Source organism: Tasmannia lanceolata, unplaced genomic scaffold, assembly GCF_043159265.1.
Source record: "Tasmannia lanceolata isolate RefF3 unplaced genomic scaffold, GAP_Taslan_0.1 ptg000015l, whole genome shotgun sequence".
Classification (NCBI taxonomy): Eukaryota; Viridiplantae; Streptophyta; class Magnoliopsida; order Canellales; family Winteraceae; genus Tasmannia; species Tasmannia lanceolata.
Genome location: NW_027518692.1, coordinates 33,751,569 through 33,767,244, shown reverse-complemented (window position 1 = coordinate 33,767,244; position 15,676 = coordinate 33,751,569). Strand labels below are relative to the sequence as shown.

Below are 15,676 nucleotides of genomic sequence, written 5' to 3'. Positions count from 1 at the left end.
ACTAAGGTTGGGTTCATTTTCGACTCCAAATTCAACCTCGTCTTCACTCCACTGACATCTAAAATAAGCTTCCATTAACTCATCATTGCCCATGACTTGGTTGTTGTCATGGCTAATGTTGGGGTAGAAAACTTCTTCCGAATCGGCCATTAAGAGAGGTTTAAAAAAAATGAATGAAAGGAGAATTATAATTGAATATTTAAATGGGTACCAACCTCAACCTATTTGAGCAAAATTTTGCCCTCTTGTTGATCGCCGCCGATCGCCGCCCTCGTGTTAATCGCCAATCACCGCCGTCTTGATGAGTACTTAGTGCTACTAAGTAGAGAGAGAAGTAGATTGGAGAGAGAGGGAGAAGTTCATTGGGAGAGAGAGATGGTGAACTTGATTAAGGAGAGAGAGAATTTGATTAGGGAGAGAGAGAAGTTAATTGGAGAGTTTAGATAATAGAGAGAGATTGAGCTTTGGTGAGAAATGAAGGAGGTGGAAAATTGTATTTATAGGATTGGGTGGGTTATTTTTTGACTTCTCAAAATACCCCAAAAAAAGGAGTTGTTGGGAGTATTTTCAAGATTATATGAAAACATATGTTTTGGACGAAAATACCCCACAAACTAGCCGTTTGAAACAACTTTTGGGGGGTATTTTCTGGTTTTACAAAAAAAAAAGCATTTTTTAAAGGGGAACCGGGCTCGTGGGCCGGGCGTGCCGTGTCGTGCCACCCAACAAGGCCCAGCACGGCCCGCGACTTCGTGCCGGGCTGGCACGGCGCTCACTGTAGTTACTAAGTAGAGAGAGAAGTAGATTGGAGAAAGAGAGGGTGAACTTGATTAAGGAGAGAGAGAATTTGATTAGGGAGAGAGAAGTTAATTGGAGAGTTTAGATAATAGAGTGAACTTGATTAAGGATAGAGAGAATTTGATTAGGCACGCTCTCTCTACTTAGTGCTACTAAGTAGAGAGAGAAGTAGATTGGAGAGAGAGAGAGAGTGTGAACTTGATTAAGGAGAGAGAAAATTTGATTAGGGAAAGAGATAAGTTAATTGGAGAGTTTAGATAATAGAGATAGAATGAGCTTTGGTGAGAAATGAAGGGGGTGAAAAATTGTATTTATAGGATTGGGTGGGTTATTTTTTGACTTCCCAAAATACCCCCCAAAAATAGTTGTTGGGGGGGTTAATTTGGTAAAAGACATGAAATGACTTAAATATCCACAAAAAAGAGTTATTGGGTAGGGTATTTAGGGAAGATAAAACATTTAAACAATAAAAATTCAAAATAGCCTCCAAAACTAGTTGTTGGGGGGGGGGGGTTAATTTGGTAAAAGACATGAAATGACTTAAATATCCACAAAAAAGAGTTGTTGGGGAGGGTATTTAGGGAATGTAAAAAATTTAAACAATAAAAATCCTAAAATACCCCCCAAAAAAGAGTTGTTGGGTGCATTTTCAAGATTATATGAAAATATATGTTTTGGACGAAAATACCCTACAAACTAGCCGTTTGAAACAACTTTTGGGGGGTATTTTCGGGTTTTACAAAAAAAAAATGCATTTTTTAAAGGGGAACCGGGCTCGCGTGCCGTGTCGTGCCACCCAACAAGGCTCGGCACGGCACGCACACTGTAGCTATTCGTGGCGTGCCGGCATGGCCCGTGGTGTGCCGTGCCTTCCCGGGCCGGCACGGCCCGTTTGCCACCTCGAGATCATGATCGACAACTAGAGTTGTGGAGCCAATCAGATAAGAGAGGTTTACTAGGTCCCATTAACAAGCCATGAGGGTCTTTTTAGCCCTTACAAAAAAAAATTACGGCAATTTGGTCATTGCAAAAGTTTAGGTATTTAAGTGGTTTTCTCAAACAATGAGGTGCATTATAGATAAGCACCTTTGATGTCAATTAGTGATGCTAAATAAAAGCAAGGACATTGACACAATGCAAGCTCAACAATGACAGCACATCAATAAAAGGCTAAAAAAAGAGAGGAAAATAAAATAAAAAACATAAGTGATTTATTGTCCCCCTTTTCTTCCCTAGGCAACCCCCTCTAGTGTATTTTATGAGTTATGACTACTTTTACACTAAAGAAAGAGGGTGGCCCAAGGAAGAAAGGGCGTGAATATATCATTTCCCAATAAAAATTGAGAACAAAGTGGCGGGGCCCACTTCACCAACTAGATTGGTTAAATTTAGACCATGGTCCTAACCATTAGTAAGTTAAGGACCGTTTAAAAAGGCCACAGGCCAAAATCTTAGCTTGCTCACTTCCCTAGAACAGTACCCCAACAGAGATAAAGAAGAACGTTGAAAATAAGTAAAGCGAAGTGACACATCACCCCTTTTGTTTACAGTAGAGGGAGGCGGGAGCTGTCCCAAGTAAAAAAAAAAGGGTGCATGTATCATTTCACAAAAGTAAAAACCAAAAGCATTCAGAAACCGACACCACCACCTCAACAAGTCTACATCACCTTACATTATTTTGTCTAGAAACTCCTTTCCCACAGCTCATCTTTCTTTCATTGCACTCTGAAAGAAAATATTCTTTTTTCACCTTGTTAGATTCATCCTCTCCTAATCTTCAAAACCCACTAAATCTCTCTCCATTGCTCTCCCATTCATGGCTCATATTCTAGTCCTTTCAGTTCTTCTCTTGGCCATGACTGGTGGTAGTTCAGGTAAGCTCCTTTGGACTTTGTAAATAAACTGTGATTTTTTTTCAGACGACATGGGTTTTTCTTTTCATTCATTTTTCTTCTCATTCAGTTCAGATTTTTTGGATTTAGACATGGGGGTTTCCTCATCTTTTATTTTTTCTCTTCCATGTGAGATTTTGGCCTTTTTGTGAGTTTTGAGAGCTGGGTTTCCCCTTCTTCCTTTTCTGTTGGGACTCAAATTTCTTTATGAGTTCAATGTGGTGTTTCTGGGTTTTGGAAGGGTGTAACTTTGTATGTTGGTAGGAGTGATGCGTATTTCCTCATTTTGTTTCTTTCTTTCATGTAATTTAGAGCTTTACTTGACAGATTCAGACTTGGGTTTCCTTTTTTTCCCTCAGGTTTTAGACCTGTGTTTCCTTTTTCTTCTCTCTTGTTTTGTGAAATTCTTATTTTTTTTTTTTGGTGGGTATTTTTTGTGAAATTCTTTTCGTGGGCTGAATGTGGTGTTTTTTTTTGGATTTTGGAAGGTGCTACTTGGTGTCTCTGTAGGAATTATGTATGTGACAGAACTCTTTATTTTAGACTCGGGTTTCCTTTTTTCCGTCAGATTTTAGACCTGTGTTTCCCTTCTCTTCGTTCTCTTGTTTTGTGAAATTCTTTTTTTTTTTGTGGGTAATTTTTTGTGAAGTTCTTTACATGGGCTGAATGTGGGGGTTTTTTTTTTTTCTTCTGGGAATTTTGGAAGGTGCCACTTGGTGTGTTTATAGGAATTATGTGATACATCATACGACTCTTCATTTATTTCCTTTTTTCCCCTCTTTTGTGAAATTCTTTACATGGGCTGAATGTGGTGTTTTTTTGGGTGGATTTTTGGAAGGTGCTACTTGGTGTGTTTGTAAGAGTGATGTGAGTGAATCAGCTCTTCAAAAGACATTGGATTATGCTTGTGGAGCTGGGGCTGATTGTTCTTCTATTATCTCAACTGGAGCTTGTTATAACCCTAACAATGTGAGAAGCCATTGCTCTTATGCTGCCAATAGCTACTTCCAAAAGAAAGGACAGGCACAAGGAGCCTGTGATTTTTCAGGCACTGCTGTGATGAGTACAACAGACCCAAGTAAGCCCCAAAGAAACCCACCTTACTTTATTATACCCTAGAAAAGTTAAAACAAAAAAATAATTCAAAATTAAGAGGAGTTTTACTGATTATTTTTCCTTCGTATTTTCTTTCAGGCTCGAATACTTGTATATACCCTTCAACCACCAGGTTGGTAATGTACTTTTTATAAGTATGAAGTTTTTCATGTATTTTTTTCTAACTGGTAATTATTATTATTTTTTTTAGGAAAAAAATACCTGATCTAGTATAATGTTATATTTCTCTAGTTATCCAATTTTCCTCTGTTTTCTATGAGATTTTGGTCTTGGATTTTTTTTCAAAAGAATCTGTTCTCTATCACCTACCATGTGCAATGCTTATCCCACCCTTTATCTGGTCTAAAGTTGATGTTTTCCCCTTTCTAATTCTATGGTGTAGGAATTGGTTGATGTCATTGTTCAATCTTTTTTTTCCCTTTACTATAAAAACCCCCTTTTTCTTCTTTGTTTTCTTTAATTTTGGGTGTGAGATGTCTCCCTTTTATCTATAGCATGGACTTTTCTGAGGTTTATGTATCCACCCATCTGTCTTATATTAACTTTTCTCTCATCCAAACTAATAAATCCCCTCACTTTGCCATTTTCTTGTGTTTTTCAGTAGTTTTTTTCTTATTTACATGCATAATTAGTTAGTTTTTTATTCAGTGTTTCTGTTTTGAGGATTTGGCTAGTACACACAAGGGTTTGAGTACCATATGCATAAAAATGGCCTTTTTATTTCTTTATTGAAATACTTCCTATTGATTTTTTTTTTCATGGCTTGGGGGGTTCTTTGGTTGATCAGATTCTTTCAAAGAACTTTGCCATTTTCTTCTGTTTTCAGTAGTTTTTTTCTTCCATACTTGCATATTAGTTAGTTTTGTTCAGTGTTTCTGTTTTGACTTTTGAGGATTTTGCTTGTAGTAAAAGGAGGGTTTGATTGATCTACAGAAAAAAAAAGCTTTTTATTTCTTTATTGAATTACGTCCATTTGATGTGTTCCTTTTCTAGTTTTCTTGGTTTAGGGTTCTTTGATTGATCAGATTCTTCCAAAAACTTAACTTCGGTTAATTTCAGGGAAATGATATCAGCACAACCTTGGTTTGATAATTGCACCAACTCATCTTGTCTTTTCTTATCCAAAGGTTAATTAAGTTCCCAAGAGCTCTCACAGCCCAATTAAAAAAGGACAACCTGAGTTTGTGCAATTATTAAAACCTTGGTTTGATAAGTGCACCAACTCATCTTGTCTTTTATTATCCAAAGGTTAATTAAGTTCCCAAGAGCTCTCACAGCCCAATTAAAAAAGAAAGGACAACCTGAGTTTGTGCAATTATTAAAACATGTTAGTGCTAATATCAGTAGCCTAATTTTAATTCTTCTTTTTGTTTTTGTCTTCAGTTCTGCAGGAACTACACCACCAACCACAACTTCCCCTTCCCCTCCAGGCACAACAACATCCCCTTCCCCTCCAGGCACAACAACTTCCCCTTCCCCTCCAGGCACAATAACACCACCCTCCTCCTTAACTCCCACATTTGGAGGAGGAATAAGCAATGGTTTGGGCCCCACCACAGGAACTGGTGGCATAGCAAACACTGATAGCAATGGTGGTTTTCTTGCAAAGGCTCATCTGGGTCATCTCTCCTTAGCTCTCTTTTTTTGGGGGCTTGCTCTTGGTTAGGGGTTGAAAAGAAAAGCTGCTGATTCTCAGTAGGTGGTACCTTGAAAGGTGGTGGGTGTTTGATGGGTGGATGAGGTTAAAGTTGGGTTGGGAATGTGATTCTACTAGAAACATTCATTCCCCACTAGAGTTTGTGAGAGGGATTTTGGATTCCTTTTGGGGGTGTTAATGGTAGGATGGCTATTAGTCTTTTCTGGGTTTTTGTTCTTTCTTCCCTTTTGTATATGCAGGTAGGCTCTAATTTTGTTAATTTAATGAAAATTTGGGAGATTGTCTTTGTAGATTTAGTGGAACGGATTCTTTTCCCTCGTTTTGCTCTTTTATGCAGGCATCAGATGTTGGGATTTGTGTTCTGTGGGAAGCTGCCCTGGTATATGGTATGATGGCTATTTGTTTTCTGAAAAAAAAAATTGTTAGTGGTGTCAGGTGGGAATGTCGTTAAAAAATCAAGGTGGTGTTGTATTGGTGGAAACAGTCGCTGGATTCGGCATTGTATTCCGATTCTGAATGTTTGGTCGAAAATGAATGGAATCAGAAGTTCAGAACGGTGGGATGACACAGGAACAGAATTTGATGATGGGGCGAGCTAACCTTGTATTTTTAAATGCTGGGATTCAAATAGATAGTAGTGTCAATAGATCCACTACTATTGGATCCACCTATTAGCTTCATCTTGGTCTGTTCAAAATGTGTTTGGTTGCAAAAGCTCGGCAGCTGCCAGAATTTGGCTTGGATTAGGAAGGCCACTCAACGTTTGGTTGCCAAAATAATATTGGACTCCCCTTCATGTCTGTTTCCTCTCTCTTCTAACCCATGCAATAATTGCATGTCTGTTTCCTCTCTCTTCTAACCATATATTTTTAATGGCTCCCCGTGCGTATTCTCCTTTGTGAGTAGATGTTGCGACAAATCAAATGCTTGTCTCCTTTTAACTTCTTCTTACTCTACTCTTCGAGCTACACCGCCCAACCAAATTGAACCGATCCTTTTCGATGTGCTTTTCGGAATTTTTGGGTCATGATCCATTAGCTTTTTCGGGTCATGATCCATTTCGAAATGGATCATCCATGCGAGTGTCCTAGGTCCTACTTACCTTGTACTCAATTAGGGATTGAGAGAGATCTTGGATGCTCCATGGGTCACAAGCCGAAATAACTTTTGACCTTAGGATTATGGACATGATCCATTTCAAAATGGATCATCCTTGCGAGTGTCCTAGGTCCTACTTACCTTGTACTCAATTGGGGATTGAGAGACAGAGAACGGGGGTGGGGATTCACCATAGGAATTTACAAAAATATTTAGAGGTATTTTTATACATTAATGCCCTCGATTTGGATCTTGGATGCTCCATGGGTCACAAGCCGAAATAATTTTGGACCTTAGGATTATGGACACGATCGGAATCCAATTAGTTTCCAAATCCTATCCATTAGCATTCGGATCGTTTGCATCCACAGGACCTTTGGGTTAGGGGTGCAACTCGGGTCGGGTTGGACCCGACCCGAGTTCCAACCCGACCCAGGAACCCTTTTTTCCAACCCGAACCCGACCCAACCTAAGATTTTTAGCTTAAAATTTTTTAAAAATTATTAAAAAAGTTGGGTTCACTCGGGTCAGGTTGCCCAAGCCCTCAACCCGAACTCAACCCAGGTTGAGAAAACGCCCGAACCCGACCTGAACTCAACCCAACCCGACTTTTTCCCGGGTTGAACCCGCCCAAGTTGCACTCACCCCCCCGTGTTTGGTATAAGGGTGTTTTGGGAATAGAAGTTTTAAAGTAGGAGTTAAATTTTTTGGTAACTAAGCTAGGTTTAGGTAGACCCCCACCAGATTCATTAATGAAATGGGATAAATTACAATCTTTTGAATAATGCCCCAAACTTGTCCAAAGTTACAATATCAAGAAGTGCGGAGGTAAGGAAGGAAGACGGATGTTTTCCCTTTGCAAGGGCAATCAGCCTTTGAGAGGAAGCCCGCAACCGAGTTTGCTTCTCACCAAGTTTGGCCGATTTCCCATCTCTTGAAGCACTTGAGAATGTCTTTTATCTTTGCTAGAGCGAATCTGAGTTGATCAAAAGGTTTTCTACTTTCAGATCCATAGCTAGGATTGTTCTTTGAAGGATAGCTTGGATTTCAAGCTCATGGATCTCTTCTATGCCCATGTTGATGGAGAAAGCATCATAGACGTGGCCATCCGAGTCTCTAAGGATACCTCCAATCGAAGCTCTATTTCCCTCCACTGAGGCGTCGGTGTTTAAGTTAATTTGATCATATGTGTTTGGTTGGATCCACTTGCAGTGTTGAATTTTCTGTGACTTTAATTTGATGGTGCATCCAAAATGGGAGGCAACACCGTTCTCTATCTTATCTCATCTTCTAAACAAAGAAATCTTATACGAGCTCGAATGCGGTCGAGGATTGTTAGAGAGAGGAGAGGTAGTTATGATCGATTAGGAAAATAGTTAGGATTAGGATTCTCTAGATCTAATCTTCTTATCATGATTATCTCTGTAAGTGCTTATTTAAGCACCTTTTAGTGTTAATGAAAGCATCCAAGATTACTCAAACACCAAAACTTTATAAGGATAGATTGCAACATGAGCTTTTTGTGGGTTCCCAATGGAATTCCAAGCACTTTACCATTAGCTTTAGGCTTCCAGATGACATTATTCTTTGTACCTGGTTTGATAATCGCTTTTGAAAGGATTGCTTTGATATCGGCAAGTGAAGGCTTTTCAAAAATGCAATCTCAACCTCCCTTCTTTGATATGGTCGAGATTTGGTTGGAGATGGGGGTAAGAGATTAATTATAGGAAGGAGGAGCTTGCAATTTCATTTTAACGAGGGACCCCATGTAAAACCCCCATAATAATTAGATTACAAAAGGTAAGGCTGGTATAATCTACTTAAAATTCGGCATGATGGATGATGGAAAGGAGTCTCCTATTAAAGATACCTTGAAATTAGTCATAGTAATCATATTAGTTTGTTTTATATGTAGAGGAGCACATCGTGTGAGACAAACTCAAATGGATGCCTAATAATTAAGAGTTGTCGATTACCAATTTTTCTTTCGGGTACGATTGCAAGCAACCAAGGGAATGAAATCGTGTGTTTAGTGAGGCGATTTCCAAATTAGAGGGGGTGAGCGGCCCTGCTTATAGAAAGAGTTCACTGGGGCCACTTCTTTGGACGATCTAAATCATCCATTTATTGGTCCAAGCCTTAGATAGGATGTAGACCACGATGATATTAGCCCTCTTATATGTTTGGTGTAAAATAAAAAGAAAAACGGTGGATCAACAATTAAGTGGTTTAGATCATCCAAAGATGTGGGCTTTACTATTATTTCTGGTGCAAAATTGCTAAACTTTTTAGAATAATGTAAGGGAGATGATATTTTCAACAACCCCCCACCCAGTACGCAATCGCCCCCTTTATGGGCAAATTGAATGCTTTTTGACGTCAAATTACGTCATACGGGGGCTAATGCATACTGGGGGGGGGGTGAAAATATCACCTCCTTGATGTAAAGGAGTAGTAATAATTACACTAGAGTGGGCTGTCCCAAGTAACAAAAGGGGAGAGGGGGCAAATATATCACTTCCCTTTGTTTTTCTGGCCATGCTTGGGAGCCATGAAAGTTTTTTCAATGGAACATTATCTTATCAAGTGGTGGGAGTGGGCCAAGGAGGGTGGAAGAGGGAGAGGATTGCCAATTCTCTTCATCTCCTTCTCTCAACACTTTGGTAGGCTAATATTCCATGCAAAAAAATTTCATGGTTACCAACATAGCATAAAAGCAACTCAACTCAACTCAACTCAACTAAGCCTCTGTCCCAAACTAGTTGGGGTTGGCTAATGAATCCTTTAGAAAAATTTTATGAAGAGCATAAAAGCAACAATGTGAGTGAAAATTATTAGCACATTTATGTATCTAAAATGAAAATAAAACAAATCAAGTAAAGATAAGTTGATGGTGTGTAAATGCGTAAAAAATGCCTTAATCTTGTGGGTGTCCATATCAGCTTCCTTACAAAAGTATCTTAATATTTTGCTTTTCGGTAATGCGGAATTTATGAGCACATATCTAATATCTTGAATTCGTACTGAAGAGTCATTGAAATTCATGAGAGTCCACAAGACATTCAAAATCCATTGCGACTAAACCCCCTTTAGTAAAAAGAAAATAAAAAATCGTTTTAACACTGTTGTTGAGTTTATAATTAGTTTCTTTCTTCATGTGTTTCTAATTAGGGTTTTGATGCATTGTACCATTTGTCTATATTGATTCATTTAGTATCAGATATTATGGTCTGTCTTGATCATGTTCGAAATCATTTTAACACTCTTATAGGGTTTATAATTAATACCTCTCTTCATGTGTTTAGAACATAACATCCCTCATATGGTTATGAGATGAGGTATAATGACTTTAATTTACATAATTGGCAACCTAAGGTTCTGAAGTGCATATGGATTGTTATTTTTTCGACGGCTATCATTTGGAAATTTTTTCCCTTTTCTTATTTTTGATTTCTATAGCGTTAGCTTTGTCTTTGGGAATTTATCCCCTTTGTAATTTCGGATTTTTCTAGGTTTAGGGTTGTGCTTGGGAATAATCATCTGGTTGGGGGTTGGGTTCGGGTTGGCTCACCTTGGGTTTGGGCTCAGGTCGGGTTAGGTGGTTGAAGTGATGCACTATCGGATTGGCCTCAACCTGACCCAACCCGACTCGAGTTGCACCCCTATCCGCCTCAACCTGACCCAACCCGACTCGAGTTGCACCCCTATCCGACTATCATCTTCAAATACCCTTATTTAAAGGGACAAAGATTCATCTAACTGGGCCAAGGGTGACCAAATTGAGATGGGAGTATATGAGTTTTTGGAAGGAAAGTTGGGGGGGTGGGGGTACATACAAGAATGAATGAGTTCTACACAGTACAAGCAAAGGAGTAACTATGATGAGTATATCTTTGTTCTAGCCTGTCTTCTATATCTATCTCTCCCTCATCTTACCTATCTTACCTTTAATCACTAGGGCAAAGTTTACACCCTCCGATTTTAAACAAATGAGACAAAGGAGGGTGTGCATGTGAGAGAAAATAAATCCTCAAGTGTTGAAATAACCAAAATTTTGCTTCAATATCTGGGATATAACGAAGAAATGCTGAAATAGTGGAATGAGGAAAACAATAATGGATGGGTGGGCTAGTTTTTTAAAGGAAGTAACGAGCAGTTAAGTAAAAAATAAAGGCTTGGAAGAGGGTCATGGTTGGAGTTTTGGAAGACAATATCATCAGACTCATTGCAGGCATGGATGAAGATGCTAGGAGCATGGCTTTAAATTTCCACCGAAACTAACATGAAATGACCGAGATGTTTCCATTTCCCTCCCCACCAAAACAAATTCTCAATGTTTTTGTTATACTTCATTATTTCCATCGAAATTTCTACCGAAGTTCCCGAAATTCGACTGAAATGGTCGAAACGACAAAAAATAAAAATGGAAAGATGACATGATTTACAGTGTATAAAGCTTTTTTTTTTTGTTTTGAGAAAAGTGTTTCTAAGCACGTGCTCAAAAACACATCTTGCCCCACATTTTTTGGGCTATCCAAAGCATTCATTTGGAAGGCTCTTCCATGGATAGGGTGTGTAAAAAAAATCAGCCCTATAGGACCATCCTAACCCTGCCATCTGTTGAGAGAAAAAATGGGTAGAAACATGAACACACATTGTTTGTCCATTTTCCACTCCACCTTTGATTGGGTTAGGATGATCCTATAGGGCTGATTTTTGGTGCACACCCTATCCATGGAAGGGCCTTCCAAATGAATGCTTTGGATCCCCAAAAAAATGTGGAGCCACATGTGTTTTTGAGCACGTGCTTAGATAAGCTATCTAAGCACGTGCTTAAAAACACTTTTCTCTTCTTTTTTTTCCCCAAAACCCAAAAAAAATCCTACCCTAATCCACTGTAAATTAAAATAAAAATAAAAATAAAACACAGCAAATCAAACAAACACGTTTTTTCCCCTTCTTTTCTATACATTTTTTTTCTTGGAAACCTTGTTTTGAAAAACCCTAAAAAGTTTGTAATCTTTTCCTTAAAAATCATGTTTTAGAAAACCCTAAAAATTTTGGAATATTTTCCTTAAAATACGTTTCTTTGACTTGATTTTTACAATGCCTTGTTTTTTCGTTTGGAATATTTTTTAGTTTTTATTGAGGCTTTGTCTTTCAACCTTTGATTGTTGCATTTGTATATAAATTTCCATTTAGACGTAAATGGTGGAAATAGTGGTGCCAATACTGGTTGTAAAGGTAGAAAAACATTTAAGATTTTTAATCTTTGTCAACATACTTTGTGGCCACATCCTAGTTGAATTAAGGGTGGGCCCACTTTTTTATTTCAATGTATAGTGTCTCAGGAATTTCAAATTTCAAAACCTAAGCATCATACAAATGATGAGTCTTTGACTTAGCACGTAAAGGGGAAATGTTTTTATGTAAGCCGTTTTACTTTGCATTTCATTTCATTAATGTAGAGAATGCTAATTGGCAGCTAGCATCATTGAACTGCACAACAAAGTAACCATATAACATGCATGGGATGTTAGATCGGCATGGGACCAATAATACCCCGTAACTTTTTGTGGTATTGAGTATTGACATAAAGTTAGGGTCCTTTGAGGTGAGATTGATCACTGTACTTTCTTATTCTTCATTACATTGTACTTCTTTATTGGTTTACTTTCCCAGACATGAGCAACAATGCATATCACTAGGTGTTTGATGTGATTAAGCCATTATGGATGCTTTTCTTGTCTTTTAGAATTTAAAGGGTTGTAAAAGGGTTATTAGTTATTACAGTTCCCAAAAAGCTATCACAAGTCCTTTAAATGCTAAAATACAAGAAACTTGAGCGACATATCAAAACATTGGAGCGCTGATATCATTTCCCAAAAAATATTATTCATAAACCAGCTCACCAATAAAAAAACACATACTGATATAGTATACCACTAATGCACTTACGATTTTAGCTTCGACATGCATTTTGATTTCGGTATTGTTTCGGTGGGCATGGAAACATAAACATTTCGGTTGTTTTATGTCAGTTTCAGTGGAAATTTAAAAGCATGCTCCCAACATGCATCGGAAAACTCATAGAGATCAATGACGAGATTATATTGTCGTTTTGGGGGGGCCAATTGTAAGAGCGAAATTGATTGAGGCCGAGGTTTGTGTTCTCACAAAACGGCGATTTTTTTTGGGACATGAGCAATTGAAAACTTGAGATTAAAGGGGATTCCTCAAATGTATTTGCTTGGGCGAAAGAGAGCCATGTTCCATGGAAATTAGCCAATTACATTGCTGAAATTGTAGATAGATGTATGGAAAAAAGATATCTCATTTCAGCACATTCCTAGAAGTTCAAACAATCTAACTGATAGGCTTGCGAGGAGCAGTGTAGATATATCAGTCATTTTATTAGGCAACCTATGCCCAATGACGTTCCCATGTAATCACTGTTTTTCTAATAAATTCTTTTACCTTTTCCAAAAGAAGAGGTTGTCAGTATTCAATTTGATCCATCGATCGTCTTGTAGATTGGAGTTCCCTTTGCTTGATTGCTGAAAGAAACGTACAAAAAGAAAAAGGAAAAAAGAACCCACAAGCCCTAAGTTTCTAGCTCAAAATGGCCAAAAACATAGAAGAGATCGAGTAGTTTCTCATTTTCCTTAACTGCATTTGATGAAACTTGTCCTAGTACCTTCCGCTTCAATGCGGGTCCTACTCGACCAAGCAATGATGAGTAACAATGGCGACGTGAGTATCCTAGTTGTCCCTTCCAAAACTGGTATGAATCAGCAGTGATTTAAATTGTGGTTACAAATCATAATAATTTGCTAGTACATGACATAACAAGATTTGCGTTTCAATGTTATATTATGAACCTATGTAAGCATATTATTGATTGCATATTTTCCCCCCTTTTACTCCTTAAATGTGCCCCATGTTTCACTCACTATGTACCTGAACTCAAGAACGTATAATATGCTATTGTAAAATTTACAGGTATTGATTCCATCATCATATGCATCGACAAGCAGTAATTTTTCCATTTTACATCAAGTTCCAGAAGGCCATGTTGGTGTGTATTGGAGGGGAGGTGCCCTTCTGAAAACAATTACTGATCCAGGTATGGTTAGGATGTTCTATTCAATTACTGAATTTTTTTTAATTTTTTAATTTTTATTTTTTGCAATTATAGGTTCTCTAATTCTTTTTTGAATATGTATAGGTTCTTTAAATTGCTTGAACTTATTTGGGTTTTTAGGTTTTCATTGGAAGATGCTTTTAATAACACAGTTTGAGCCCATTCAAGTAACCATTCAAACGGATGAGGTAAATGTTGCTACCTTTTGTTAGATTGATATGTGCTAGAGACGTCACTGCAGTTCATCACATCAATCCACAAGCTATATATATACAGTTTTGTCTTAAGCTCTCTCTCTCTCTCTCTGGTTGTATTTTGGACTTCTATAGAGATGCTCAATGATGATTAACTCGGGTTTGAAGGTTTAGCCGCCCTCTCATGGATAGTCATTTTTCATGTATTTTGTCGCGTGCTTCGGATTAGTTTCATTCCATTTTGATAACAAATATTACTGTATCTTTTCGCTGATTTCCACAATTAACAAAATACTTCTTCCTACTGTTTACGAACAGGTGAGAGTTAGTTTTATTCCTTTGTGAAAACAAATGTTACTGTATGTTTCTGTTTACATTTGTTTCTTTACCAATAACTATAATTCTCTGCTCGATACTAAATACATTCTAATCAATAAATTCAATTCTCTATATGTGCAGGTGAGAGATATCCCATGTGGAACAAAAGGTGGTGTTATGATTAGCTTTGAGAAGATAGAGGCATCATCGAAACTCTGTTTTTCTTTTTTTCTTTTTAATTTGTAATTGCACATTGTCTAAGTTTCAAGTGTTACCTTGTTTGGTTACTGCTATCTTATTACAAACTGTGTTGAAAGTTAGATGTATTTTACTTGAAATGTTTTCTGTAGGTTGTTAATCGTCTACTTAAGGACCATGTGTATGAAACAATGCTGAATTATGGTGTACAATATGACAAGACATGGATATATGACAAGATCCATCATGAGATCAATCAGTTTTGCAGTGCTCATACTTTGCAACAAGTTTATATTGACATGTTTGATCAGGCAAGTATCCAGATTAGATACTTTTGATGAGGGTCAGTGGAATTGATTATAATTAAAGGGATTTTCTAGGCAATTTCGCAGAAAGCCATTTCATGTCGCATGTGAGAACAGCCACCTCAGATGAATTAAATGAATAAGACAAAATCTGCCAAAAAGTCAACCTGTGTGGCTGTTCTCACATGCAAAAGCTGGCTGCGAAATGGCTTTATGCGAAATTGCCTAGCAAATCCCATAATAAAATTTGCTAATGTGTTATTTAGTAGTCTGGAAAATAACCAATGGTGATGTTTCAGATCGATGACAAAATGAAAGAAGCAATTCAAATTGACTGTACACGGTATGCTCCTGGAGTTCAAATCATAGATAGGTGTGCGTGTCACAAAGCCATCTATCCCGTCTAGCATAAGACGAAATTTTGAGCAGATGGAAGAGGAGCGCACTAAGTTACTTATATCCTGTTGGCTAGCATGTTAGTTTCGTAGATATACAATTGCTTACTTTATTTGCTTCATATTAGATATATGGTGATACAATGCAAGATGGGCACAAATATGAGCAGATCCGGTCTATAGAGATTAAACAAGATAATGCAAGAGAAAACATGTAGAAGAGGGGTGAAAATCACCAAGATGGTCACCTCCATCTAAGGGTGTCAATTTTGGCTCAGGCTCGGAAGCTCGCTTGAGCTCGGCTCGATTCCTTAACGAACCGAGCCGAGCCGGCTGGCCAGGCTCGTTAAGCTTAACGAGCCGAGCCCGAGTCAGGCCAGGCTCGGCTCGGCTCGTTAAGAATTTAATATATTTAAATGTATATATTTTATATTAATATATACACTAAAAGGGTTGTCCATAGAGTGAAAGAGGGAGGCAAAATATGTCACTTCATTTTTGGAACCCCATTTGTTACTTCGACCACCCCCAATAGAGTAAAAAGAGTAGTCAAATTACACT

General features: G+C 37.9%; 1 protein-coding gene and 1 pseudogene across 1 annotated transcript; both read left to right on the top strand.

Annotated features, from left to right (window-relative positions):
- Positions 1-2,488: 2,488 nt before the first annotated feature.
- Positions 2,489-5,753, top strand: LOC143846729 (PLASMODESMATA CALLOSE-BINDING PROTEIN 2-like). Its single transcript, XM_077355258.1, has 4 exons — positions 2,489-2,672; positions 3,529-3,768; positions 3,885-3,918; positions 5,190-5,753. The coding sequence occupies exons 1-4, from the start codon at positions 2,615-2,617 to the stop codon at positions 5,470-5,472; spliced, it is 615 nt and encodes a 204-aa protein (XP_077211373.1). The 5' UTR covers positions 2,489-2,614; the 3' UTR covers positions 5,473-5,753.
- On the top strand, positions 5,649-15,200 carry LOC143891954 (uncharacterized; annotated as a pseudogene).
- The last annotated feature ends 476 nt before the right edge of the window (positions 15,201-15,676 follow it).